We start from the raw sequence: 26,515 nt of genomic DNA on the forward strand, positions 1-26,515 counted from the left end.
TGCGGAAGAACTGCAATCGGAGGGGTTACAGGTCATCGGTATTCGAAGATTTATAAAAGAAAGAATTCCTTTACAAACTGTTCTGGTAACGATTCTTGGTAGGAACATTCCGCTGGAAATAAAGTTATGGTTCTTGATATTTCGACCACGTAAATTTATTGAGCGTCCTAATCAATGCCTTCGCTGCTGGAGCTACTTTCACCGCTCAAAGTTTTGTAGAGTATCATCTCAGATCTGCAAACGATGCGGCCAAAATCATAACCATGAAACCTGCCAAAACCCTATCTCCTGCATTAACTGTAAGGCTTCCACTCATCTTGCCTCTGATCGTCAGTGCCCTGCTTATGTCTTGGAGTCAAAAGCATATCACTATAAAGCCGAACATCATGTTCCAATAAACATCGCTCGAGAAAGATGTAAAATGAATTCCTCTTCATATGCTGCTCGGACCAGCATTTCCATGTCATCTGACTTCAGTGCTCTCAAGGCTGAGATCAGTTCCCTGGTCCAAGCGGAAGTATCTGCCATCAAAGAAATTGTACTTAAAGATCTGAAAATAAGTCTTCAGGAATCGCTGAATGACTCTATTAGAGCGCTTATTCCCGAAATAGTCAATTCGGTTAACCTAGCTGTACATAAGGTGAATATAATACCGCCACTTAATTCGAATGTAAATATGGACACTTCTGGTCCTTCGACTGCTATCTTCAATCAACCTTTGCCCCCTGAGCATAATGATGATAGTGACTTTTCTCAAGATCCTGAATCGAATAAATTCTATACTTCTCCTGCGGAAAGGGTTAAACAAAGACGATTAGCTAAGAGACTGAAAAATGACTTGGCCTCAAATGTTGGAACCTAGTTTTTCACTTAATTTCATTTTTGTCTCCCCCCCCCTTTTTTTTTCCCCTCTCGTTTAAAGTTTGTTCCTCGTTTGATCTTTTTTCCTTTCTCTCTGTTATCGAGTTTGATAATGGTTTTTCTTTACCTCATTTAGAGCTGACAAGAGTTCAGTATTCTTATTTTTGTGATCAAATCGAGCTTCGTTTGATTTTTTTTCCCCTCCCTTTCCTATTGTGTTTTTCTCGCTTGATATTTCCTTTTTCTCTCCCAAAAATAAGTGTTGTTTTTTTTGTTTTTTTTTTTTTCTGTGAATTTGATGCTTTTTCCCTCTCTTCAGTTCAATATATTTTTCTAGTTAATCCTTTCCAAAAAAAAAAAATACTATGAATAATATGAATTTTAGAGTTCTTCAATGGAATGTCCGAGGCATCAAGTCCAAGTCAACCTTTATCAGAAATTTTTGTTTAAACTATGATATGTTATGTTTACAGGAGACTTTTCTGGAACCGAAGGACCATTTTTTTCTTGCTGGTTTTCAGATTTTTAGAAATGATCGACTTCTCCCAGGTGGTGGTTTAGTGACCGCGGTAAATTCATCTCTTTCCTCATCTTTGATATGGAAAATTTCGGACCCCTTTTTTGAAATTATGATTGTTCAAGTTTTTCTAAATAATTTTTCTATGTATGTTGTAAATTTTTATCGTCCTCCAGGTGTTTTCAATATCGCTGCTATTGACAATATTTTCTCATACATCTCTGGGAATTTCATCATAATCGGAGATTCCAACAGTCATCATCCAAACTGGGGAGGACATATTGTATCTCCTGCAGGTACTATGTTATTTAATTGGTATCTTAATCATAACCTTTGTCTAGTTCCTCCATTTTGCCCCACCTTTTATAGCAAGGACTCACAATCTTATATCGACTTATGTTTCTGTAGTCCAGGTCTTTATAGATATATTATCTGGACTCCCTGTGAATCCTTATTCAATAGTGATCATTTGCCAATTAAAATTTCCGTCTCTTTGAATAAACAATTCATATCTCAGGAATTCCGTTACATTAAATGGTCAGCAGTAATGGCAGGTCTCTCTGTCATCCCCGCTACTAACGATTTCGACAGTATCTACAATCATGTTGTTTCCATTGTTAACTCAGCTAGGTACTCTGTGTACCGGAAGAAACAACCTTGGCTTAAGTTGGATAAAGAAGGGCGTATTGCTCTTATCGAAAAAAAACGGGCTTTCCGCTTATTTCGCCGTGTGCCCTCTCAGGCCAACTGGATTAAATATAAAAAATTAGCTTCGGTTTTTCGTCGCCACCTTCGCATTCTACGATTGAAGACTCTGGCTCAAGAACTTCATCCTTTTACTCAGCCCTCAGTTCTCTTTTCTGTCTTGCGTAGACACCGTTATATCGTGGCGAAAACTTGGGATGATTCCCGGCATATTTTCAAGATTGCTAATAATAGTTATGTCGAGCCTCTCGTACAGATCCAACTTTTAAAATTTTACCACTTCTCTTCACCTGGCCGATCTCAAACCGTTACTTTTTATGGTCCTCCTCGTGAGTTCCAGGCTCAGATGGATGCACCGTTCTCTCCCACGGAAATTCGTAGAGCCATTTGTTCTGGTCGTTCAACTACCCCTGGTCCAGATGGTGTTCCATTGAAGGTGTACAAACTCCTTCCAAATAAGGGGATTGAATTTCTGAATGCTTTTAATACCCTTTGGTCTTCATCGCTGGTGCCGCCGTCTTTTAAAGAAGGACGTATTATTTTTATTCCAAAGTCAGGAAAACCAACTACTGATCCGAAGAACTTTCGTCCTCTGACCCTTATAAACACTATTAGCAAAATCTTTGAGAGAATCATTCTTTTTAGGATCACCTGGATTGCATTACGATTTGAGCTCTTTCCAAAAAATTTTTATGGTTTTCGACCAAAAACTGGTGCTGAGATTTGCATGAGAGATATGGTGTCCTCTATTTCATATGCCCTCCAAAGGGGCTATACTAGCTACATTATTGCTCTAGATTTGAGAGCTGCTTATGATTCTGTGAGGCATGATTTGCTCATTGCCAAATTAGCCCGCTTGGGCTTTCATGGTAAATTTTTAACTTGGCTCTTTAATTATCTCTCGAACCGTAAACATGTCATTCATTGGAGGGGTTCCATATCTGGTGCCTTTGCTCCCAACTGCGGTCTTTTACAGGGTTCTACCCTCTCCCCAGTACTTTTCACCCTGTTCACATTAGATATAACCTCATATATTAATTCTGACATTAAGTTTTTTATGTATGCTGATGATATTTTCCTTCAGATGAATGCGTTAGATGGGAAGTATGCTGAGTTCAGATTGATGAACACCTTGCCTAACATTCTCAGATGGGCTGAAAATAGTGGATTGTGCATCTCTCTATCCAAATCTCGTTTTTCTATTTTTTCACGGAGACGACCTCCATACTTTCCTTCTTTCAACATTAATGGCGAATCCATTCCGTTTGATCCGTACTTGAAAGTTCTGGGTGTTCATCTGGATTGTACTCTCACCTGGAAAAAACAATTATCATCTCTGCGTTCTAAGGGCACTCTATATTTAAACATTTGTCGCTCCATCTCTCACTCATCAAGAAATATTCCTTGCAAGTTCCTCAAACCTGTGCTAATGAGCATCATTGGAGGTACCATTGGTTACGGAGCTGTGGCCTGGTTTAATGCAGCCAAATCTTCTCTCACCAAGATAAACACAATCTATAACTCCTCGATGAGATCTATCTTAGGCCTCCCTACGTCAACTCGCATAGATAAACTCAGAACCATTCTCGCCCTACCCTCCTTTCAGGATTCCATTCTCTTCAGGATTGGGTTATCTTGTATTTCTGCCACAGCCTCTCCCACGCAGGGTCACTCTAACCATATAGATTCGGGTTTTTGTCGCCTCTCGCCATCTTTGGCTAGGAAAATATCACAGTTCAATAATACCATTGGTTTTTCCCACAGGTCCATGCTGCGTCCAATTTATTCTTTTTGGCCGTGGATACCCTCAAATATCTATTTCATATCGGAGGGTCTTAACTTTCAAAAAACTAAGTCTACCATCCCTTATCAAACAATATTCCAAGAGTACATTGAGTCTCTGCCGCTGAATGCTCATGTAATTGCTACGGATGCGTCTAAATCATCTCAAGTGGTTTGTGGAGCTTTCTGTTTGGTTACAAAAGTTATCAAGTCTTGGTTCATTAATAAAGACTCCTCAGTTTTCACTGCGGAGGCCCTTGCTATTACTTTAGGTCTTAGATCCTTCATTCAATCGTCTAATTCTTCAATATTCATATTTACGGATTCCAAATCAGTCATCATGGCTCTCGACAATTTCTCTATTCATTCATCTACGGTGACTCACCTACTGTATGCTCAACTGGTTCATACTAGTTCTTTGGTTAACAGCATATCACTAATCTGGGTCCCAAGTCATTCGGGCATTGCCATTAATGAAACTATTGACAATCATGTTCGTACTGTAGCTTCTACTACTGTTGATCTTCTACCTTCTAGCCTTTATGTAGAGGACATTCGTTCTCTTTACTATCGCCACTTCAAGGAAAATATTCGCAATGCTCTTTTCTTATCTATTCCTGAGTTTAGCTCCTTCTATAACTGCTGCCAGAACTTCTCCCCTTTGTTTTCGAATAGAAGGTTGGAATGTTTATTTTACAAACTTATTTGCAATAGAGCTCCCTTGAACGAATACCTACATCGTATTAAGAAAATGGCTAACCCTCTCTGTCTACAATGCAAGATTCCTGAAACTTCCTCTCACTTTTTGTTTTCTTGTATTAGGTTCTCCCAGGTTCGGTTCTCAACTTTTAATTCTCTTTCTCCACCAGTTAGGTGTTGGTCCGAGTTCTGTTCAGGCAGACCTGAGAACATTATCTGTTGCTTTGAGAGGTTTGTTACCCTTAGTCAACGATTTTCTTGAGTTTTTATTTCTTGTTTTTTTTTCTCTCCCCCTCTTTCTTTCTCTCGTTTGGTTTTTTGTCCTTTTCTACCTTGGTTGTTTGGTTTCATTTTTTGTTACCACACACTCATCCAGGGACTCCATGTCATCATATCATTTTAAAGCGGCTTAGCATCGTCCCCTAAGCCTGAAGACTTCTTCTCCATCTCATATAACATCTCCATCTGCGTTTGTTTCGTCTGGTTTGTGTTTTTTTTTTTTTCTTTTTTTCATACCCTTCTGAAGAAGAAGGAAGAATGGAAATTGCTGAAATTTCTATGTGTTCTGTGATTGTTGAAAGCTCTTTCGTTAGTACATTTTTATAACATATTCTATGCTCTTGTGGAAGTTTCTTTCTCTAACAGGGGATGGCCCGAAGGCATAAAGCCCTGTATAATTGAAGAAGAAGAAGAAGAAGAAGAAGCTACACAACTGCAGTGGTGATGAAGTGAGTGAAATTTAACTCTTAACCTTTACAAGTTTAGATTATGAGGTTTTTAAATTAAAATGAAATCAAGTATTTATCAAGTTTTTCAAATAAATATGTATTTGCAAGGGGGGGAGGAGAATTAAATGCCGCTGTTTAATGTGCGTGACACTTTTTAATCACGGAAGTTGAAAATTTTATTTCCTTGTTTGTGACAAAGTAGGACATAACACGTTATTATCATTTTTCTCTCAATACACTTCATCAATATGTGACAAGACACCATTTATCTCGATTCTTTAGTGCCGATCAAAATGTTAATCTGTCAATAGTAAGTTTTCATCGAATTCGGACCAAATATATCAATTGTCAACATTAGCCAATGTAGTAATCAGTGTCATATGTTTTACAATCATGGCCCATAAATCGTTGAATGGGATCCCCATATCGATCCTTGGGGAATTTTACCGTGTGTGAAACCGAAAAGAGAAATAAAATCAGCCCCAGGGCTAAAGTCCTATTAGCTCTTCCTTGTGGTAATGTGGATCTGTGGGTCTCACTCTCGCTCCCTTGCTATTCTGGGATATTCTAATGGGGCAACCATGAGGGCAAAATCACATGAAAGAAAAGTCACGATAAGTGGTGAAAGGGGACCACGGAGGGGCTACTACTTTCAGAATCTATTGGAGGATTCCCATAAAACCAGCTAAGTTTTTACTTACAGCTAAGTACAGGGCGCAGAGCACATCATTTTGCCCGGAAACTTATGATGTAAAAAGTAAAAAAGGGCCATGCACCTGTTCTTCCAAAATGAAAGTTCGCTGAACTCTGGCTCAGAATAGGCGCAGATGTGTCAGGAGTATTGATTTTAGTAGTTTTTTCGAAAGCTTTTTCTTTTTGCATATTTGGGAGCTAAGGTTGAAGCAGACTCGTGCCCCAATTATAAGTTACCATTATCAACCTGTGAGGCTATGTAGGAGGTCAGAAGGCTGCCATGTTGGCAAAAATTTGTGTACTCAGTTTATAATGTCCTAATCAGGCTGTAACACCTGCTATGTGCCATGTAGGTCAAGGTGTAACACTTGTTTTACTATTTCTTTCGTATAGTGAAAGCACGTATAGTGAAAGCACGTGTAAGGTAAAAGAAAAAGTTTCTTCAGTTCATGGCCAGTTTCTTTTAGCTGAACAAATTTACAGTTTCTCAGCCGAAAACTTTCGCTAATAGGGGGCTCAGTTAATCTAGGTTCTGCTGTTATTTTATGCATCGATTATTACTCTTTTCGAAAACTGTGCTGATAGAAGAAAAGTTTTTGTCGCGAATTGTATGTTCTGTGATTTGACCTTAATTTGGCCCCCAATTAGTAGTACATTGCTAGGCAACCCTGCGTAGAAATTTAATTGTATTAAATTGTGTGTTGGTAAACTGACATTTTCAAACTAATGTAAAAAAAAGTTTTTTTGATAAAGAAATATACTTTCTGGATATTAATGCAGAGACAAACTCAAGAAGAAAAGTATGCTGATCTCCGTCGGGAATCAAACCCCAGTCCTCTTGCAATCATGACTTGATTTATATGTTTGTACTTGGACTTCTTGTTGTTCAAATTTATATATATATATATATATATATATATATGTGTGTGTGTGTGTGCGCGTATACTCACCTTTATATAAATTCTGTACGCAGATGCACCCATCTTTTGGGAATGCTTCAATATCTCCTTGAGAAAGGAAGCAGTTTGCGTCCAGTCCTTTGATATTGAATGTAATCCTGGGAATTGAATTCATCAACAGTAGCCCCGGCAAATCATCTAGGGAAAATTTACTGCCAAATCCCTTTGGGGGTGGACTAATTGCGGGGTTTTTATTTTATATAAAAAATATTTACAACAACAAAAGAAAATTTCAACATTATACATTATACACAATGCAGCTATGTAAAACATGATGGAAAGACGAAAAGAGGAAAAAGCATGTGCTCTACACAACTGCATGCAGCGTTGTATAGAGCTGGAGGGGGGGGGGGCAAGCAAAACATGTAAATCGAAACCAATGAGCTCATGCAGTGGTGCATTTATGGGGGGGGGGGAAAGCAAGTGGGCCACAGTCCAAAACACAGGAGTGGGAACTCTGCGCCAAAATTAACATCTTGCACCATCCTGTTCCAATAGTGTATTTTCGTATTTTTCTGCGCCAAATAGTGAATTTTGCTTCTGTATGCCTGGAATTTCGGAGAGGAGGACAAAATTGCTCCAAATCCAAAATTTGCTGCTTCAAAGTTGCTCCGAATTCAGAATTTGTTACTCCAAAACTGCTTGGAATCCAAAATTTTGCTGCTCCAAAATGGACTTTGTTTTTTACCACGTTACTTAGATTTGCTGTTTTCAGGGGTGGGAAGTGACAGAGTTGTAATGGAAGAAGGGCAGCAAAGCCACAAATCTGCCGCTGAGTAGATTAGTATTTATACAGGAAGAAATATGTAGGCCTATGCAGTTGAAGAAATAGTAAGACGAGCTGCACATTATAAGGGAGCATGATTAGCAGGACAAAAAAAGGGGTATGTTAAGAGAAAGAAACAAAATTGCATGTACACTGCCAAAGTTATAGAGGAAAATACCATCCATAACAAAAATGTATACTTGAGAAAACAAACAGGAAAGTACAAACTGGAGCACTGAGAAAGAAAAGACAAAATATATTGCAGGAGGTAAAAAAAAGAATAAATTGATGGCGAAATTGAGGAATGTTGAATGAAAGTTGAAGGTAAGAAGGTAAAGAAAAAGGGGAAACACGTGAAATCTCCCCCCCCCCCAGTAAATTTTTCGTTAAGTTAAAAAAAAAAATTTTGTTAGTTTTTTTCAACATTAATATCCAGAAAGTCTCTTCCCTATGATGTATCAAGTCTGTTTACAATATTTTCTACTGGATTATTTACATGCATATGCTCATTTCAGGTTTTGTTGCATCATGATGTTTGACATCATGCTTTAACCTTGGTTGTCAGTACTTGAGCAAGTATATTGTTTGCATTATATATTTTTGTTGAATTGCAAAGATTTGTAATTTTTGCAACACTGCTGTGAAGATAAAATTGTTGTTACCAAACAGTGTCATTGATGTGCATTTCACAAAATCACGAAATCATAATGAAGGACGAAATATTAGCAGCTGTTCATTTTCTAACCCGTCTCATAAGGAAGAGCGAAAAATTAAAAGAGGAGCAGGTGGAGACTTTTCAGTCATGTCTATACGCCATCTTAACTGAACGTTTCAAAGATCATTGGTTCCCACAGAATCCATGTCGTGGCCAAGCTTACAGGTGCATACGTGTCAACTTGACAGAGAGGCGAGATCCTATCTTGGAAGAGGCTGCTAAGAGGTGTGGATTGAACTATGAAGATTTGAAACTGCCTGTGGAGATGACGATTTGGGTTGATCCACATGAAGTTTGTTGCAGGTTAGTATAATGGTATTTTTTGGCTATGTTTTTTGTACCATGTAGAGTATATCTAGTGTATATTACTTCTATCAACTCATTTACATACATATTATTCTCATCGAAATTGTTTACTATACTGTATGCAATATTTTACACATTTATAATGACTGCAAAGAGAAAAAAATAAAGATAAATTTTGGTTAGCTTACATTTTTCTCGAATGAATTAAAAGCTTTATACTGTACTTGAATTGTTTTCCAAAGTCCTTTGAAAATCACATGCCATCCCTCCCACTGTGCAAAGTCTGCAGTGCCTCACACATTTCAGTATTGGTCGGAGGTTTCTAGTCAATGTTAATTGACATTCTGACATCATTCCTGTTGGAACTATTTTCTGTCTCGTTGAATTCACACATTCTCTTGCAAATGCCATCTTTAGTGACAGTGGCTGCTCTTCTCATTCTGCACCTTTAACGAGTTTCAAGTGGCCTAGGCTACTTATTTCTTTATCATAAGGTTGTAGGAGAGATGTAGGGCAAAGGAGGGTGAGAGAGTATGCCTAGTGTGATTTTATTAGGTCTGTAAAAATGATTTGAGGTCATAGTCATTTGAGACATGAATAAATTGAAGTGTCACTCAAAAATTTTATAAAACAGTTGAAAAATCAGGAATAAAAATATAAAAAATGAAACCTTTAGGGTGAGAGTTTACAGAGCAGGCAGCCAAGTGCATGCATTCAACGGTAGTAGTACCCTATTAATTGTAAACAAATGTCCTTGTATCTTTAATTAGAGCATTCCGCCACTCCTTACATATTTATGACTAAATCTAATATTCATCATAGGATTCTTCACAGGTTGGGCAGATTGATTTTTCATTGCGTACAAAACTTAATGAGAAAATAAGTTTTTAAATGGAGTTTCAAAAGAATTTTTCTCTGATATCTGGTTTTTTTTTCTTTTTTCCATTTTGATGTCATCAACATTTTTTCTTCCTTTCATTTGTCTTCGATTTTGTCACATCCAGATTTCACTTTGATTTTAAAAGAAAGAACTTGCATCCCAGTTGTATAAATACTCTTAACTGCTCTTTGCATTGTACTTCTAAATCTCATATATAACACCCTATAATACAGTTAAATTTTAACAAAATGATTCTTAGCTCTCTGTCCCATTTCCTATATCCCTTTATTAGAAGTCTTGCAAGACTTCTAATAAAGGGTGTGTGAGTGAACGCAAGCGAACCAAGCAAATTTGTTGTGGAATAATAAACTGGCAGGTTCTTTATAGTTTTATCTTCGATTTTGAATGAATTGTCTTGGACATATGCTCTTCCTAATTGTAATTCTATAAACGTGCAACAAACTGGGAGGACCAAACTGATATCAATCACTGAACTTTGATCACATTGACTGAGAATTTTAATATTGATTAGTATTGAGGAAATCTGCACTTCATGATTATGATATCATAAACCATGATTGTTCGCGTTAAGCTTTATCTACTATACTGATTTTGACATTGAATTTTCAGGCATTTGTGATACCACTCTCAATTTCTTACAATGGACTGGGTATGATTAACAGAAATAGTTCAGCTCCATCCTCAATTATGTAGATGTAATATAATGACAAAATTATTTTCTGTGATAAAAAATGAAATCACTGGAAGCATGAGGATGTGGGTACCCAAAAGTAACTATTCGTTTTAATACTTGCATATCTAAGGTGGGTATTTGGGAGTTGAAAAAATTTATTGTTTCGGTATTGGAGCTGTATCTATCTAAGGCTGGGATTGCACTTTAAAACTATGATAAAAGATATTTTACAAACTTGAAAAAACAACTAATAAGCCTATTGGTTACATTTGCTCGGATGTAACTGATGCTTGTGAAATGAACTGCAACTTATTGGTTGCATTTTTCAAGTTTTATAAAAGAACTTTATCTTTATAAAACTTTTATTATGTAATCAGTGTAATCCCGGCCGTAGGGGAACATTTAATACATAGGCCTATTTAAGAATTGCAACTACATACGTTATTCATGTAATATGCATGCATTATTCATGTTTAGTTAATACATTGGTGTTTAGTAAAGTTGTCATGTTAGGGCAGGGGAATCCCCTAATGATTAAGCTGCGAAACACTGAACGAAAAGAAAAATATGTGTAGAGGAGTGGCACAGCACATTGCTCACAAATGAGTTAATTTCTTTGATGTTGATGCATTGGCATCGCCATGAATCATGCTTATTATAGTACAAAATTGCAGAATGTTTCAGTTTCTCATCAGAATAGCACAGGCTATACTTAGCAACTCTTTCAAAAGGTTCAGATCAGTGTGTGCCATAGGTGGTGAGAACCTTTTACAAAATAAGAAGAGATTTATTGATCTGCCATTGAATTGAATCACTGAGAATTCAAAAGAAAGAAAAGAAAATATGGAGTGGGGAAGGGAAAAAACCAGCATCACCAGGGGTCTGTGTAATCAAAATTTAGGTAAGTTTTTTCAGAACCCTTCACAAAATATAAATTAACGAAACCGTAAATTTGAAATTTCATTTCTTTCTTACAAAGTCAACTAGATGGGCTTGCTTTCCACAAAATTATGGATCATTTTCACAAATATAAAGAGCATTTTCACAAAAACAGAAGTCTATAAAATAGAGTCAAGAAAGATCCCTGATCACTATAGTCAGCTCAAAGTGGTATTTTCAAGTTTTTGTACATAGAATGTATATGAAATAGCTGAAAATTTTTTATGCTTGCTATTTTGAAATGTTTTGGTTCATAATTGCATGCATGAATTACATTTTGTTTTTACCATGTTTTTAGGTTTGGAGAACATAAGGGTTCATATTGTACAGTTGCATCATTCAAGAATGGGAACAAAGAGAATTTTGCAGACAAAATCAATGTTGATGATTTGGAGCAAAAGACTTCTGTGATAGTAAAAAAGGTATGGTTTGGTATTTTTATAACCAAATGTGTATGCTTTTTCCTGTTTCCATCTGTGTTTATTCTCTTTCTCTTCTCTGCCATAAAACAAAATTTCTCCATTCCACTGGTTTTTCTTTTCCCAGGATCAATATTTATGTCTCTCTGCCCCAAAAAACTCAGTTGTCACATCATTTTTAATTATAAGCTGGTGCAGTGATATCTCGACTTTCAAGTTTTTTGGCATACAAAAATTTTTTTGTGTGATATTTCTACCTCAGCTACAACTATAGATTCTGCTAATGAACATTTTAGTTGACGTGGGTGCATACGCTAACATAATGCAGCCGCATTGTGAGCTGAATTTTCACACCATCATCAGATAGATATACTGTCACTTTAGCTCAATTAATTTATGTTCACTTCATAATCAATTGTATGAAGTGGATAGACAGATTGCAGCACCAGCAAGAAAACTGAACAAGCATAACTCTGACAACATAAATATGTTGGGGCTTTGCATTTACATGCACATGTTCCTGCACATACCAATCAGTTAGAAATTTCCCAGGAGAATTTATACAAAGTGCATGTGTAATTAAGCAGTAGTACATTAAGCTGATATCACGGTATGGAGTATATGCATACTGTATATATATATATATCTCTACTGCTCCATTTCATGTTAAATGAATTATTCGGCTTGGAGAAATGCATGAAAAGTAAGAAGCCCAGACTTCAATGTTTTCAGCGCCAACTAGGAATTATTAGCACCAAACAAATCTGTACATTTTAAAAGCTTACATAGGTGCCAATTCTTCCGATTTACCTGGAAGCCTTCTGATTTTTTGTATCTTCATAGAAAAATCCCTAAAAGGTCTCAAATTTTACTTTGTTTGAATGGAAAATTCCTAAAGGAAATACGCTTCCAGTCTTTGCAATTTCAGGATCTCAGGAAAAATATGGAGAATCTCTCTCTTTCTCAGGATTTCAAGTGCAAAAAATGTGTAATTGTCGCCAAAAAACAAGCAAAGTAGACAGTTATTGCTTAAAAAAATCAGAACAGTGAAAAATGCATCCCAGAAAAATGAGATTTATGTATGGTTAGAGATGTAAAATTCTCGAGAATAATCTTCAGGGGAATATTCTTCTGAAGATTATTCTCGAAAATTTTACATCTCTAACCATATATAATAAATATTCTCAAAGAGAATATTCTCTGGAAGGACTACTATTATAAATAACTTGAGAATATTCTCCTTATTCTTGATGAGAATATTCTCCTTATTCTTGATGAGAATATTCTCTTATTATTTATAATATAAATGTTGTATTTCTACGTAGAAAGAAATGTTCCCTGATGTATGAGGTGCTGGATTAACCCCCCTCCCCCCCCCATGTTTTCGGATTCTTGGAATGTGCTTGAGAATAGTAGTGTAAATATAGGTCATGTTGCCTGGGGGGTCACGCTTTCTGTGCGTGGGAGTGTATAGAAGAAGCCCATATACTCGCACAAGGTTTGTCTTTTGCAAAGGGTGGCAGCAGCTCTCATCTGCTCTCACAACTTTAAATAAATTCTCATTTTTGTCGATGTTATGGAATTGCTGCTGAGTCTATGTGTCATTATCTTAATTTAAATACTGCACATTTTAAATGCCACATAAATATATATAATATCCTTGAAAATATTCTCTGGAAAGAGTACTTTTACAAATTACCGGGTAATATTATAGAAAATAATCAGAATTATTCTCAAGTTATTAATAATAGTCCTTTCAGAGAATATTCTCCTCTATGAGAATATTCTTCATTTATTTTTTTTTTATAATAGTGTAGTCCTTCCAGAGATTATTCTCAAGAATATTTGTAATAACATGCATTATAATAAATAATCTCTACAAATAACTTAAGAATAATTCTTATTATTTCACAATAAGAATACTCTTTGTTTCCTATCTCTCTTCCCGTCAAGAAGACGGAATATTGAAGTTTGTAGCCCACAGTATTAAAGTTTAAAAGCAAGAAAATGAAACCAACATGGGGCTGAATTGCATAACTTGCAAAGAAATGTTATGTAGATGTAAAAAAAAATAATAGTTTCCTGTGTCAATCAACTTTGACTTTTGCACTTTGCTTTGAACTTGTTTCTGAAAATTTATCTAATTTTAAATAACTTTTTAAGGTTTTTAAAATCTTCATAACCAAACTTTTAAAACCCCTCATGACCAAAAGAATATTCTGAGAATATTTTCGAACTAAAAGTTGTCATTTGGGGGGGGGGGGGGGGAGGATATGTCAAAAATTGTTTTGTTGTAAATGTTTCAGCCAATGAAAACGGATTTATATTTCATAATGTAAACAAAATTAGTAAAAAAATTTAAATTATTTAAAAGAAAAATGAATATTCTCGATTATTCTCTAATTTTTACATCCAGGGAAATATTCTCCGAATATTCTCGTTCTCTGAGAATATTCACCTCACATCTCTATATATGGTTATCCGTATAATTCCAAAATATATATGTATATATTCCGTTTGTTTTCCCGTTTTATTTGTGATATGTTTTCTTTGATACAAAATATGTTATCACATGACAAACTGCAGATTTTTCGAGACTGTGAATTGGTACCTATGAGCTTATCTTTCCACCTAATCTGCATGTATGAGACAAAAATTAGAGATGACTGCAACATATAGAGGCAACTCCCACAATCCAGACTTGAAAAAAACACAGAAAAATGCTTGATTTCCATTCTTAAAAAGGTCTGTGTGTTCTCCTAAAGTGATCCTTCCACTTTTCAGGCTTTAGTTCATCCTAGATTAGACTGTGCTATTAGGTTTTCAAGACCATATTTGCTGAGGGACATTGACTTGGTCGAGGGAGTTGCAGAGAAGAGCCATGTATGGTCTTGATAACACACCAGGCTTAAGCTATGAAGAGAGCGCAGGTGTTGGGGGATGTGATCAAAATGTTTAAGCCCCGTTCACATGTGCAAATGTTGTGGTAGTATTGGGAGTGCTGGCACCCACTTGATGACTTTTTTCCTTCGTAAGGAAAGAAATGAAGAGCAGTCATTGGTGAAAATTCTTGAAGTGGGTTTTAAACCCACTTTTTCTATTTCTCATGTGAATGGGGCTTAAAAGTTTCAATAAGGTGGATAAAATGGACCATGCATTGTCAATGAACTGCTTTGACAAGAGGACACCAGTATCGATTGGTAAGGGGCCTAATTCTATGTTGTCTTGTGGCAGGCAGTTTTTTCTCAAATAGGTTGTGAATAAATAGAATAGTTTACCTCCGGGGGGGGGGGGATCATGAATTCTAACATGGTGGACATGTTTAAAAAATTTTCATAGATTTTGATTTGTTCCAATATGTTTATCTATACTTAGATGAGACAACCATAATTTTTTCATGGGTGAAATTTGTAATTATGTTTTATAATTGGGGTTTTTGTTGCTCTTATTGGGTTGTATTTTTGATATAATTTAGATGTATATTTGGACTGGCTTTTGTATTTAAATGTGCACATTGTGTAAAATAAGAATATTTTCAGTGCCTCATCTCTTACTTTAAATCCACCTTTATCCAATTGTGAAATTGTCATCTGCCTTTGGTCAGTTTATAAGTTATTTCTAAGTTGATATGTGGTTTTGGAAGGGTAAAAAAAACAAACTTTTTCAAATATCTCAATAATTCCTACAAGTTTTTCTTTCATGTGTAATTTTTTAAAAACACTTTTTTTTAAATAATTTTTTATAAATCACCTTTTTTTTCAAATATTGTGTTTGGTTTTTTTTTATTTTTCATTTATATTATTTACAATCCATGTTACTTTTCCAGGCCAGTTATGATGTTCAGAAGAAAAGAAAGAATGCAAAGAGCAGTAATAGTCCAAGAAAGAATGGCTACAACAAAAACTTTGCAGTGTCTCCCCAGAATATTCTTCAGCAGTTACCTTCCATAACACCTAACCAGAACTTCAGAGCTCCCATATTCCCGATGGCACAATCATTTCAGCGCATGGCACCTTCTCCACAAAATCATTTCAATTTCTCTGGCTCCAATCCTTCCACCCAGGCATTCAGGTCAAATTTATTCTTGCAAAGAGCTGGACTTCAGTCCAATATGGGTCTTAGCCAATCACATTTGAAGCTTGGTCGAAGTTTTGCAGGCAATTTACCATTACCCATCAATGGCTCGTTTCCTTCATCTATACGATTCACTGCAGTGGGTGGTAAAAATGACAAGTACCATTGGAATAAGAGAGCTTTATCAAAAGCATAATTTCAAGGGGTTTTTTTTATGAAACCTCACCAGTTATGGTATGTTTCAATTGCTTGAATGGCTAAATTAATAGGATATCTTAAAGTGATATAACAAAAAAAAAAAACCCATTTAATTTAAAATATTCATATAAATGTATATATCTTGCATATTCACTTGAAATTGGAGTTCACAAATTATATTTTTGATGGAAATATATAGTGCAATCGAAAATAGAAGATTAATATATGATCTATCTTATAGAGTAAATTATTTAAAATTATAAAAATATATTTTGGTGGTTTTAAGACAACTTTATAAAAATTTTATGAAAATTGATCAGATTGTTGTTGCTGAGCTACATTAGTCATTTTGAATGTATATAAAAGCGGAAATTTCATGAAAATAGTTATCCCTAGGTAAATACCATAAATCAATTATATTGCTTTCTATGACCTTTTTTTTAAAGGGAAAAAAATAGGAGTAATGTTCTATTTGCAATCAAATTGCAGCTTATTTTTGAAACATGCAACAAATTTTTCAAATTTGAAATTACTAAGGGGTATATGTGATAAAGTATTTTTTTTTTTTTCTTATTTGTATACAATGTTTATTTTTATCACTCAATGATAGTGTCATTTCAATATTGTCAGATTAAGCATTGATCAGATTAGAAATCATTTAAAAAATTAAGAGAATCAATTGAGAAGAAATCAATCTAGAAGCTAAACCACCAGCGTTTAGATTCTAGTGTTTGAAAAAAAATGAAAATTATTATCATTTTGTGGTTTTTTTTCCTTCATTGAAAATGGAATAAAACTAGTTGTTTTCTCATGCATTTGATATTGAAATGGAATCGAAATGCACGTCTTGTGTGTGTGTGTGTGCGCGCAAACTTTTTACATGTTTATATGTGTACACATTGGATTGGCTTAACTTTATTACCAAAGCTATTTGTATATTGCAGCCTTGTTTTTAATTTGATATTACATAAATAGAATTAGGTGCAGTGCAATAAAAGTTATGTGAAGGTTTACAATTCCTATCCCAGATAGGTTTTGTACATTATCAAACTTTTATTTTTTTTAGTTGTATTCATAACTCATATTTGTTTTGTTCATGTCTATTATACAGTAAGGGCTGCTTATTGGATTCATGGGTAATTTTATTAATTATTGTTATCACCTTTGCAAACTTCGGACCAGACATATATAGTAACATGGGGAAAACTTTGGATTTTTGTTTATATTGGCAATTTTTGTTTTGTCCAAAGGCTTTTTTTTTGGGGGGGGGGGGGACTTTTTGAAACAGTTTGGACCAGGAACTCCCCCCTCATAAGTTATGATTATAAGCCTGCAGACTATTTAATAGGTCAAAAGGTGTACACCCTATCTTTTGCTACCCCATATTTTCTCTTGAAACAAAATGTATTCATCTCACTTGGGTTTTTTCTTTTAGAAATATTTATCAATCGGCTATTGTGATCAGAAACTGAGTCATGATGTGATCACGTTAAGCGGCATGCAGTGTAATATAGTTTTCTTTATCGATGTGCTTTCTTTATAGACATTACTCAATCTTGCAAAAAAAAACGCTTCACATTTCTCCATTGTTTCTTATGTATGTCATACAAAGTATTTGGAAGCTCATTAAGGTTATGTTCCTGTTTAAATTTTTTTTGCAACAGCTTTCCTTTTAATTAATTAAATAAAGCTTTGAGAAAAATTTAAGGAAATAAATTTTGAAACATCACATCCATCTGTAAATTATTTGCCATCACTCAAAATTCCTGTTTGTAAAGTCTCCACTAATTTTTTCAACAGCAAAAAAAAAAAATTCTTGTGCATAAAAAAAAATATATGTATATGGTTTATAAAAAAAAGTGCCATTTACAGTTTTAGAAAATTACACAATATCAATATTGTGCCAGTTTTTATTATCTTTGATACTAAAATGTGTTGTATGACTGCAAAATGGTGATGAATACACTATTTATCATATTTTCATATATGTATATATTTTTTTTCATCAACATATAATTATTCGAAGAGAAGAATGAAATTAATCAGTGTTGATGCTTGACTGTGGGTGTGCAGTTTCCCTGATTGTATTTTATGCAATTTTAATGCTAAATTCAAATTATTTTCCTTAAGACCTATTTAAGAAATTAAAATTGTATATACGAATATCAACTGTCTCTATGTTTTGTTGAGAATGAGAACCTTGGGTGTTTCTGGAGGTTGCAGATGGATTATATTTTTTTTAATTGTGTTTCATATCAGCTTGAACTTCGAAATACTGAAAGATAATTTTTTTTTTTTTGATTGCTGATAATCTTAATATTGTAAAAATATCGTTTTTATTGATTTGACAACAATAGTATGTAGAAGTATATATAAGCATATTTATTTACATGTTGGATGAGCTATATCAACCTCCTTATCGATCAAAATTCAAGTAGATTCATGATGAGTCAACAATGTTCTATCGATGTTCCCACCAAAGGAATTTCAATGTGTTTTGGTTACTGAAATATTTCTATGATTGTATGTGACACTTTCTGGGCCATGAAAAATATCTTAATAACCTTATTTCCTCAAACAATAATTTGAGCTTTTCTTTTTCAATCCTCTGGATCCTCATTGTGATTTAATTTCATATTAATTTCCAGAATGCAAGTTGTCCAATGCAATGTCTGACCCGCAGACCTCAACTAGCAAAAAATAGCTAGTAATGTAGTCCAACAACAAAACACAAAAGTTTTAAAGCAACATAAATTTTTACTCGTATTTTAAACTTATTTTATGGTAAGATTTCACGTGTTTTTTGCCACTGAAGAAGGGAAAAAGATTTCAATCTTTTTTTTCTTGTTAAAGGATGTTAAATTTAGCTTTGAAATGCTCTAATTAGCTATTTGTTTTGTTTCCCAAAACACTTTTTCCTCTTAATGTGGCTTCTGGGAAACCCTAAATGGTTGGACATTCCTGATTTTTTATAATGCAAAATGTTTGATACAAAAAATACAAACAGCTAATTTCTAGAAAATTGATTAAAAATGTTGGAAATTTCCCAGAAAGTTATCAACTTTTCAATTGAATATGTTTCAGTATGAAAATATTTTTTTCATTGAATCTGAATTTATCAAAATTTTTGAAAACTGAATTGAGCATATAATATAGAGTTATTTATCATTTTAATATATGCAGTGTTGTATCTAATCAAATTCATATCATGTTGAACATAATAGAAAAATAAATGATGAATTCTTATCTTTATGAAAATACCAGTGATTTCTCTTAAAAATATTGATTACCAGGCAAATGCTTGTGTGTGTGCGTCAATGAGTAATGTGTAAACTCTAAATCATATGTACTAACTGTAAAGCATCGTATGTATGGTTGGCTGGATAGCTGTTTCACTGCTATGAAAATCTGCCTTTCAGGGACAAGTCACATTCCTAGTTCAATATGAATTTAATTGCAATGGACAATTTAAATAAAAAATCTGAGATGTCAAAGCTTTTGCTGTGAGGTTATATTGTTTGTTGTTTGAATGAAATATGTGAATGTTTGTTTTTTTTAATCATTATTATTATTCTAAAGAATTTGAATTTGATCAAAATATTCCACCAGGCATTTATACAGATGCTAATGCATGAAATGTTTTTAGGTATGAAGTATTGTTTTTGTACTGCACATTTTTCTTTCCATATGTGTAATTTCACAACTTGAAGGTACAAAAATTTCTGAACTTACATCATGGCAAACATTTTATAAATTCTCATATTAACTGTAACTAATATAATGCTGTAGTTCAGAAATTAAAATTAATGCTTCAAGTATTTTAATCACTTGGTTTGTGAAACCAGGGTGTTTAATATTTACATACAAGGGTCGGGGCATGAGAACAATTTTTTTTAAATGTCATTCATGAAACTGAAATATATATATATGAAGATGAATTATATGGATATATAGTTTTTTAAAGGTATAAACTTATATAGATTAATGCTTACCAAGCCGTACAAAATGTGAAAAGAAATTGTATGGAATAAAATTGTGCTTCTGTTATATGCATATAATAGTGGGAGTATACTTTTGCGGGAAACAGTTTTGAGAATTGAGTTGATTCAATGTCTCCAATATCATTGGCATTGTGGTATGGGAACTTCAGGGAACTACTTATGGGTGGGTGCAACATAAAAGTTATAGTACTTTGATTTATCAAAAAATTATAAATTACCCAGGAGATTTCATTTTAAAAATTCAATTTATAGAGTTAATATTTTTATTATAGCTAAAGCCTTTTCTACTCTGAAAACACTTGTCCCATCACTCCTGCACCATTTGAGTGTTCTATGTTGGCTTTCTTGATGTCTTGAACTCAATATGTTTTTCTTTCATGATTGGTCTTGGTAAAGATATATAATTTGCATTTTGCCAGCCTGGTGGATGTAGGTGCACCATAATACAAATTTTTAAAGTATTTTTAGATGACAAATTGCAATATCAATAATGATGCTTGAAACAAAGCATTCTCCTGATGCACAGGGTAAGACAATTGATCTATTTCTCAGGTTTTTTCCTAAGCACATTATTTCTAAGTGCTCTAATTGCCTTTTATAACATTAAGAGCTCACTGTGGCTCAAGCTCCAGCCCTCCTGATCTCTCTTTTTGTCAGCAACTAATTCAAAACCATTAAGAAATGACTCAAGCAACTTTTATTCATAGTCACTGAATGATCGCTATATATGGATTTTAACATCACATATTTTTCTTTAGCACTTTTTTAAGCAGTATAGTGAAAAATTTCAAGCCAATACATTCATGATCATAAATTCATCTCAACAGAAGCTCATAATGGTCTGAATAAGCAAAGCATGTGACATACCACACACTTCTGGTAGGGCAAGAGAGTTCAGTTAATCAGACATTGCTGGACGTATAAACAATTTCAGTGGGGATTGTGCAGAGCTATATAGTAAGGGCTGTCTCGTCCCTTTGAAGTTGCTCTTACTGCCTTGGCTCAGTAGGCATAGTCTCATCAGGTGCATGATGTCTACTTTTTAACTAAAGCGTGACCATGAAATACCAGGGTAGTTAGAAGCAACCTGTTCTGTCAGGGCAATGAGACATCAGCTGGTAAAGACTCTTTTGCATAATGAGTCAGGCCTTATTATATGGCTCTGGGATTGTGGGCCACAGTTATTCTATGGCACTCATTGGTAACATTCACCATACTTATTGGTCACACTTTGCACATGCTCTTTTTTTTTTTGGCAATATATCATATTGTTATACCTGCTTTAGAATTTTTTTTTTATTTATACCCTACTTATACTTGGTACGTAAAACTTGCAACAAACTCCCAATTTAAATTATTTTTTTAATTATGCAGCAGCCTTTCAAGTTGAAATTGGCTTATTCCTCAACTTTCGTACTGATATGCACATGATTACAACAAAAATTTAAAGAATAAGATAAATTTTTTGCTAGATGTTTTATTGAAAAAATAATTGAGAAGGGACATACAAAAAATTTTAATATTTTTTTTCCACAAATATACATAAATTTCATAGAAATATGTGCATAATCGTCTGCAGTAAAAATTTGCAGATAAATTCATACTTTTTAGATATTTCATGAGATGCATACGTTTTCACACAAATTTGAATGTTTTTAAGCTTGTGTCTAAATTATTGTTCTTATTTGTTTTGTTTTCTGTCTGTCTCTCTGTAAGGAGAAGCTTGGTGCTTCATTTTTTTTTTTTTCTATAATGTGTTCTAATGAAATTGTTTCTATTTCTAAGCATTTTTTATAGGGTTGGTGTATTTGTTATTATAGTATAGAGATAGATATAGGTTATTTACATAAACTGGATGTTTTCAAATCAATTTGTTGTGTGACAGCTTGATATCATGTGATTATTCTCAGTGTGATGTGATTGTGAGATTGGAGAATATTTATAATCTGATTTTTTGGGAGCCTTTGAACGTGGTTTTAACTGATGTACTTTCTTTGTGGGAAGAAAAAAAACAGTTTTTAGTAACTGTTTGTGTATTTTTCATAAATTTGTGATACTAGTGATTCTTGTAAATATCTACTGGTGATATTCATTTTTTTAAGACAAAAAAAGTGTGTTCTTAGTATTTTGTACTGAAAAATGTATAATTTGTTACCAAAAAAAAAAAAAATGTGTATATTAATGATAAACGTTGTGCACCTTAACATGTTGTATGTTACTAAGCTGGTGTGCATGATTGTGCCACATTTGCAAATATTAGAATGTTATATATCAAATTATGGTATTGTTGTTGTTGGAATTTCAATGCAAAAATATTGTAAAGATATTATATATGGTTTATGGTGTGTGTTTTTTTTTCTAAATTGGTGAAGAGAAGTTTTTTCTTCTTTGTTCTTGTGCTCACCCCTGAATATGGTGCATGCATCACTCTTTTTTTTTGCCTAGAAAATTTCTTGTACTAAAGAAATAATTTGAGTATTAAATTTATATATATATATATATATATATTAGATGGCACAACTTATTCTTGGCCTTTTTCACACAATTTCGTAGCATTTTATAAGAAATGAAATTGACATTAAAAGAGATTTCAGAGGGGGGGGGGGGTCTGTGAACTTGATTATGAAATAAACTATATTCCATTCCTACATTATTGCATACTGAATATTATTCTGTATAGGGGTCAGTGCAGGGCTATCTCAATAACATCATGGGCCCCTGGGCCAGGTGATTTTTCTGAGGTCTTACCTGGCAAATTCTCAAAAACTTTCAATCAGTTCTAATTTTTGTGAGGCTCCCCTTTCTCTTCAGGGCCCGTGGGCTTTGCCCGGGTGCACCAAGATGGCATTGGGTCAGTGGCCTTCCTTTAAATGTCACAAGGGGAGAGGACATATGTGGCTTTCATCTCATTGGTAAAGGGGATCTGTATGAATACAAAAGATTAAAAAACTCCTGTTCTAAACTTTGCAATTGACATTCAATGTGATTGTAATGTAGGAAGAAATCTGAATAGAATATAGAATTCTATATTCCTTTGAATATAGAAATCTGCATATACATAAAACCATACCCCCTCCCCCAAGGCGATAACAAAATTCAAAAATATTTTAACAATTACTTTATTTTAAAATGCTGCTTCATTCAATTTCAATTTAAAATGCTACTTTTTTAAGGTTAATTACCAATAATTTAATGTCGAAAGGATTTGATGCTCCTTCTATTTATCCAATCCACCAATTTAACCACCCTCTACCAAAGATCTTGTATAGGTGCAATGATTGGTTGCAGTTAGAGGCCCAGAATTAAGTTTTACATCTAATACTATATGTAGATGTATTATAAATAATATGGTTTTCCCATAATGTTAACAATTCATTATTTTTATTGCCTCTGAGGTTCACATCTTCCATGTTCGTTGGTTTTTGATTTAAAAAAATTCTGAAATGTTTTTTCAATAAAAGACAAGTTTTAAATTTTATTTTTCAAAACTTTTGTTTACTTCAATGTCCCATGGTTATTATGTTCATTTCAACTTTCTAAAGTTTTCTATTTTTAAGATGACAAATGATTTAGAGAAAATTTATGGTTCTTTTTCGTTATTTTGATATCTATATTTTTTTATCTATAATATTAAATTTCTTCCCCTCCTTAATGACTTCTTTTCCAGTCGTTCCATGATTTTCAAACTCAAAACTTATGCCTTTATATATTGACTTACAAGGAAAGGATCCCAAGGTGTCGTTCCCAAAGAACTATGAAAACAAGTATATTCATCTCTCCCAGAAACACATGAAAATCAAAAAATTAGCGGCAGAGTGCAATTAATGAAACTGCAAAAAATTAATAAAAATTGCAACAGTTCCCAACTCATCACCTTTTGTGTTTCTCCAACTCTCACTTTTCTCCTTTTTCCCTTCATCTTTTCTCCTCTAGAAACTGATTTTTTTCCTCTTTCTTTGCCAATGCTATATGATGTGATCAATGATTATATGTTGTTCAAATGACATCACTCTAAGACTAGGGTTGCAGGATTATCTTATTGCATTCTTAACCTCTATTGGCGTTCAAAACATTAATGTTAAAAAGCTTTGAGTGGCCCATAATTATGTTGGATTTATCTTATATTTTTTTGCTTATTTAAATGAATAGAATCGGTGGTAATTTTTTAAAACTTTTTGAAGAGGTCACCTTGGGGCTCTTTCTTTGTTTTGTTTTTTCATATATGTTAAACAGATTGTGAGAAATTTCATGGGATCAACATGGTTTTTCTTCACCATGGATTTTCATGTTAGAGTGAGGGATTATGGAAGGCAGCTCCTGAGAGTCGTATGATTGCGACTAGATTTTGCTGATTTATCAATTTTAAATGAAAGTGATAAGTTCTTATCAAAACCTTGTCTGGTTAGTCATACCTTGTATTTTTTTTGTTGTTGTTGTTGATGTTTTGGTCTTAGAGGCGGTTTATACCTGTTGAGGTGTGAACAAAATGTGTGTCATTATTAGGGCAAAACAATCAGGATGCTGCCTTTTGATTGGTGATTTTAATTGATATTATTTTGAGCTCCTTGTTATTGTTGTCCACTCCAATTCTTTTTATTCTGTTGTCATGTGACTTTTTTCTAATCTGCATTCTAATTTTCTTTTTATGTTGAATAGGGGAATTCAACTTTTATATGGTCTGTATATTTTCCTCTTTAAAAATTATTCTTACTATACATTTTATTTTAATTTGGTTTCCCTCCCCATTCCCTTCATCTAGTCTCTGAACAGCTTTAGGAGGAAAATTTTACTTTTCACAACCCCCCTTCCCCTTTTATATAACTGAAGAAATCAGTCACACTCGTATCCTTTGCATGACTAAATGTTCATAGGACTGTGAAAAGGACGGTGAAAACCTCCAACCTGATAATACTGATTCTCATCTGATGAATTCTGTTTGTGCATACATATTTATACCATTCCAAATTCTTCATTTCATGTTCAATTGATTTTCATTAAATTTCATTCTTTGTAGTATTTCAAATTTGTTTATTAAATTTGTGAATGTCTTATATAGACCTTTATTTCTTCATTCCATCCTTTCCTTTGTGCTGGCCAATGTAGCTTATGCTTTTCCTGCCATTCATGCGATATTGCTCAGTTGTGTTTGTAACCAAAGGAAAAAATAATATTAGTTATCCTTAATTATTTTATGAAATCTGTTTCACTTCAAAAAAAATTTAGTACTATGATACATGGATAAGAATTTTCACTGTGAGTGACGTGTATCTAATAGTGCATCCAGGATCCAGGAATTGGGTAAGCATCTAATAATAAGTATTTTGAACCCCCAACAACAGTGGTGGTTGGCTGAAGTTGGGTTCTCTACGGTCCCTAACTTTGAGGTGCAACTGCCAGCCGTTAAAATGTCTTACCACAGAGAGCAAAAGGCATACAACGGTAAATTATTCATTCATTACACTTCACTCATAGTTAGAAAAATTGATGTGCAGAGATTGCAGCACTGCACATAACAAGCATTACTTAGAAACAAACTTGACGTTAGGTTCACAACACGTACACACACATTCTGGCATGTACCAGTTTGTTAGAAATTCCATTAAGGAATGTGTATAAGGTGCATGTATACAGTTAAGTAGTAATAAGTATTAACACATCTCTGATTATACAAGTTTGCATTTCCTTGGATCAAGCAAAGTTGAGTAAACTTTTCTGATTTGCCCTTACCACTTATCAGTCAGTGATCAACTTCTTGCATTAAGCTGGCACAATAATCTCCATTGACTGCTTTGTTCTTCTGTATAAAAATTTCTAGCCTTTTCTACTTGTTTAGAAAATGCATGTCATCATATTAGCCCACCATTGTAATTAAAATGAGAGTTCAACTTTTACACAGACCAAACAAGCCACAATAGTATGTCAGCTTTACTTATACATGCTACAGGCTATCGTAAGTAATGTCAATTACAGATTCCAGTCCACAAACTTTTGAGCACCCCACACGTATTTACTAGCAAAAGCAGCTTGGGGAAGCAACTACATATTTCATGAATTCACTAGATGATAATGCATTCTCCAAGCCCAGTGATATTAAAAATACATTTTTTTCATTATTATTTTAGTTTCCTAGCCATGTTAGATGAAACATGACGTGATAATGTATGGTTTCTTATAGAGGATTCTATTTTTTTTCTTAGTATTTATACGTCTATTTTTCTATTGGGTATTTGTGACAAGTTTTGGTTTTAAGCGACCACGATTTCAAAATTTCATCTTATCTGTGTAAGATATTTGATCTATGAGCTTGATTTTTCATATTACCTACCTCTGTGTTGGAGAGACAAGAAAAAATATATTGTATATTTTATAATGATAAAGCTTAACTCTGCGAGTCTAAAATCTATGTATTTTTGTCATGTATTTTTTTTTTTTTTTGGTGTGTAAAATATTACATTTTTTATTTTTGTGTGTGGCACAGATTGAAATCGGTCAATTATTTTATTTCGTTCAGTACATTGTAAGGAAAAAACTTCATTCTTTTTTTAATTAAAGCATTAATTATTATATAAAATGCCTCGA

General features: G+C 33.8%; 1 protein-coding gene across 1 annotated transcript; it reads left to right on the plus strand.

Moving 5' to 3' along the window:
• Positions 1-5,253: 5,253 nt before the first annotated feature.
• LOC149075664 (uncharacterized) lies at positions 5,254-26,482 on the plus strand. The gene is made up of 4 exons (XM_089243150.1): positions 5,254-5,292; positions 8,226-8,728; positions 11,543-11,666; positions 15,490-26,482. The coding sequence occupies exons 2-4, from the start codon at positions 8,388-8,390 to the stop codon at positions 15,931-15,933; spliced, it is 909 nt and encodes a 302-aa protein (XP_089099276.1). The 5' UTR covers positions 5,254-5,292; positions 8,226-8,387; the 3' UTR covers positions 15,934-26,482.
• The last annotated feature ends 33 nt before the right edge of the window (positions 26,483-26,515 follow it).

The sequence above is a fragment of the Pholcus phalangioides genome, unplaced genomic scaffold, assembly GCF_987345545.1.
Source record: "Pholcus phalangioides strain wild (caught in Gottingen) unplaced genomic scaffold, Ppha-v1.0 ptg000015l_1, whole genome shotgun sequence".
NCBI classification, from domain to species: domain Eukaryota; kingdom Metazoa; phylum Arthropoda; class Arachnida; order Araneae; family Pholcidae; genus Pholcus; species Pholcus phalangioides.

What these genes read in the sequence shown, in the direction of transcription:
- LOC149075664 (XM_089243150.1), top strand. Translation starts at nt 8,388, where the DNA reads ATGTGCATTTCACAAAATCACGAAATCATAATGAAGGACGAAATATTA. An exon ending in CCACATGAAGTTTGTTGCAG is followed by an intron (nt 8,729 to 11,542) that starts GTTAGTATAATG and finishes CCATGTTTTTAG; the next exon opens with GTTTGGAGAACATAAGGGTT. An exon ending in CTTCTGTGATAGTAAAAAAG is followed by an intron (nt 11,667 to 15,489) that starts GTATGGTTTGGT and finishes TTACTTTTCCAG; the next exon opens with GCCAGTTATGATGTTCAGAA.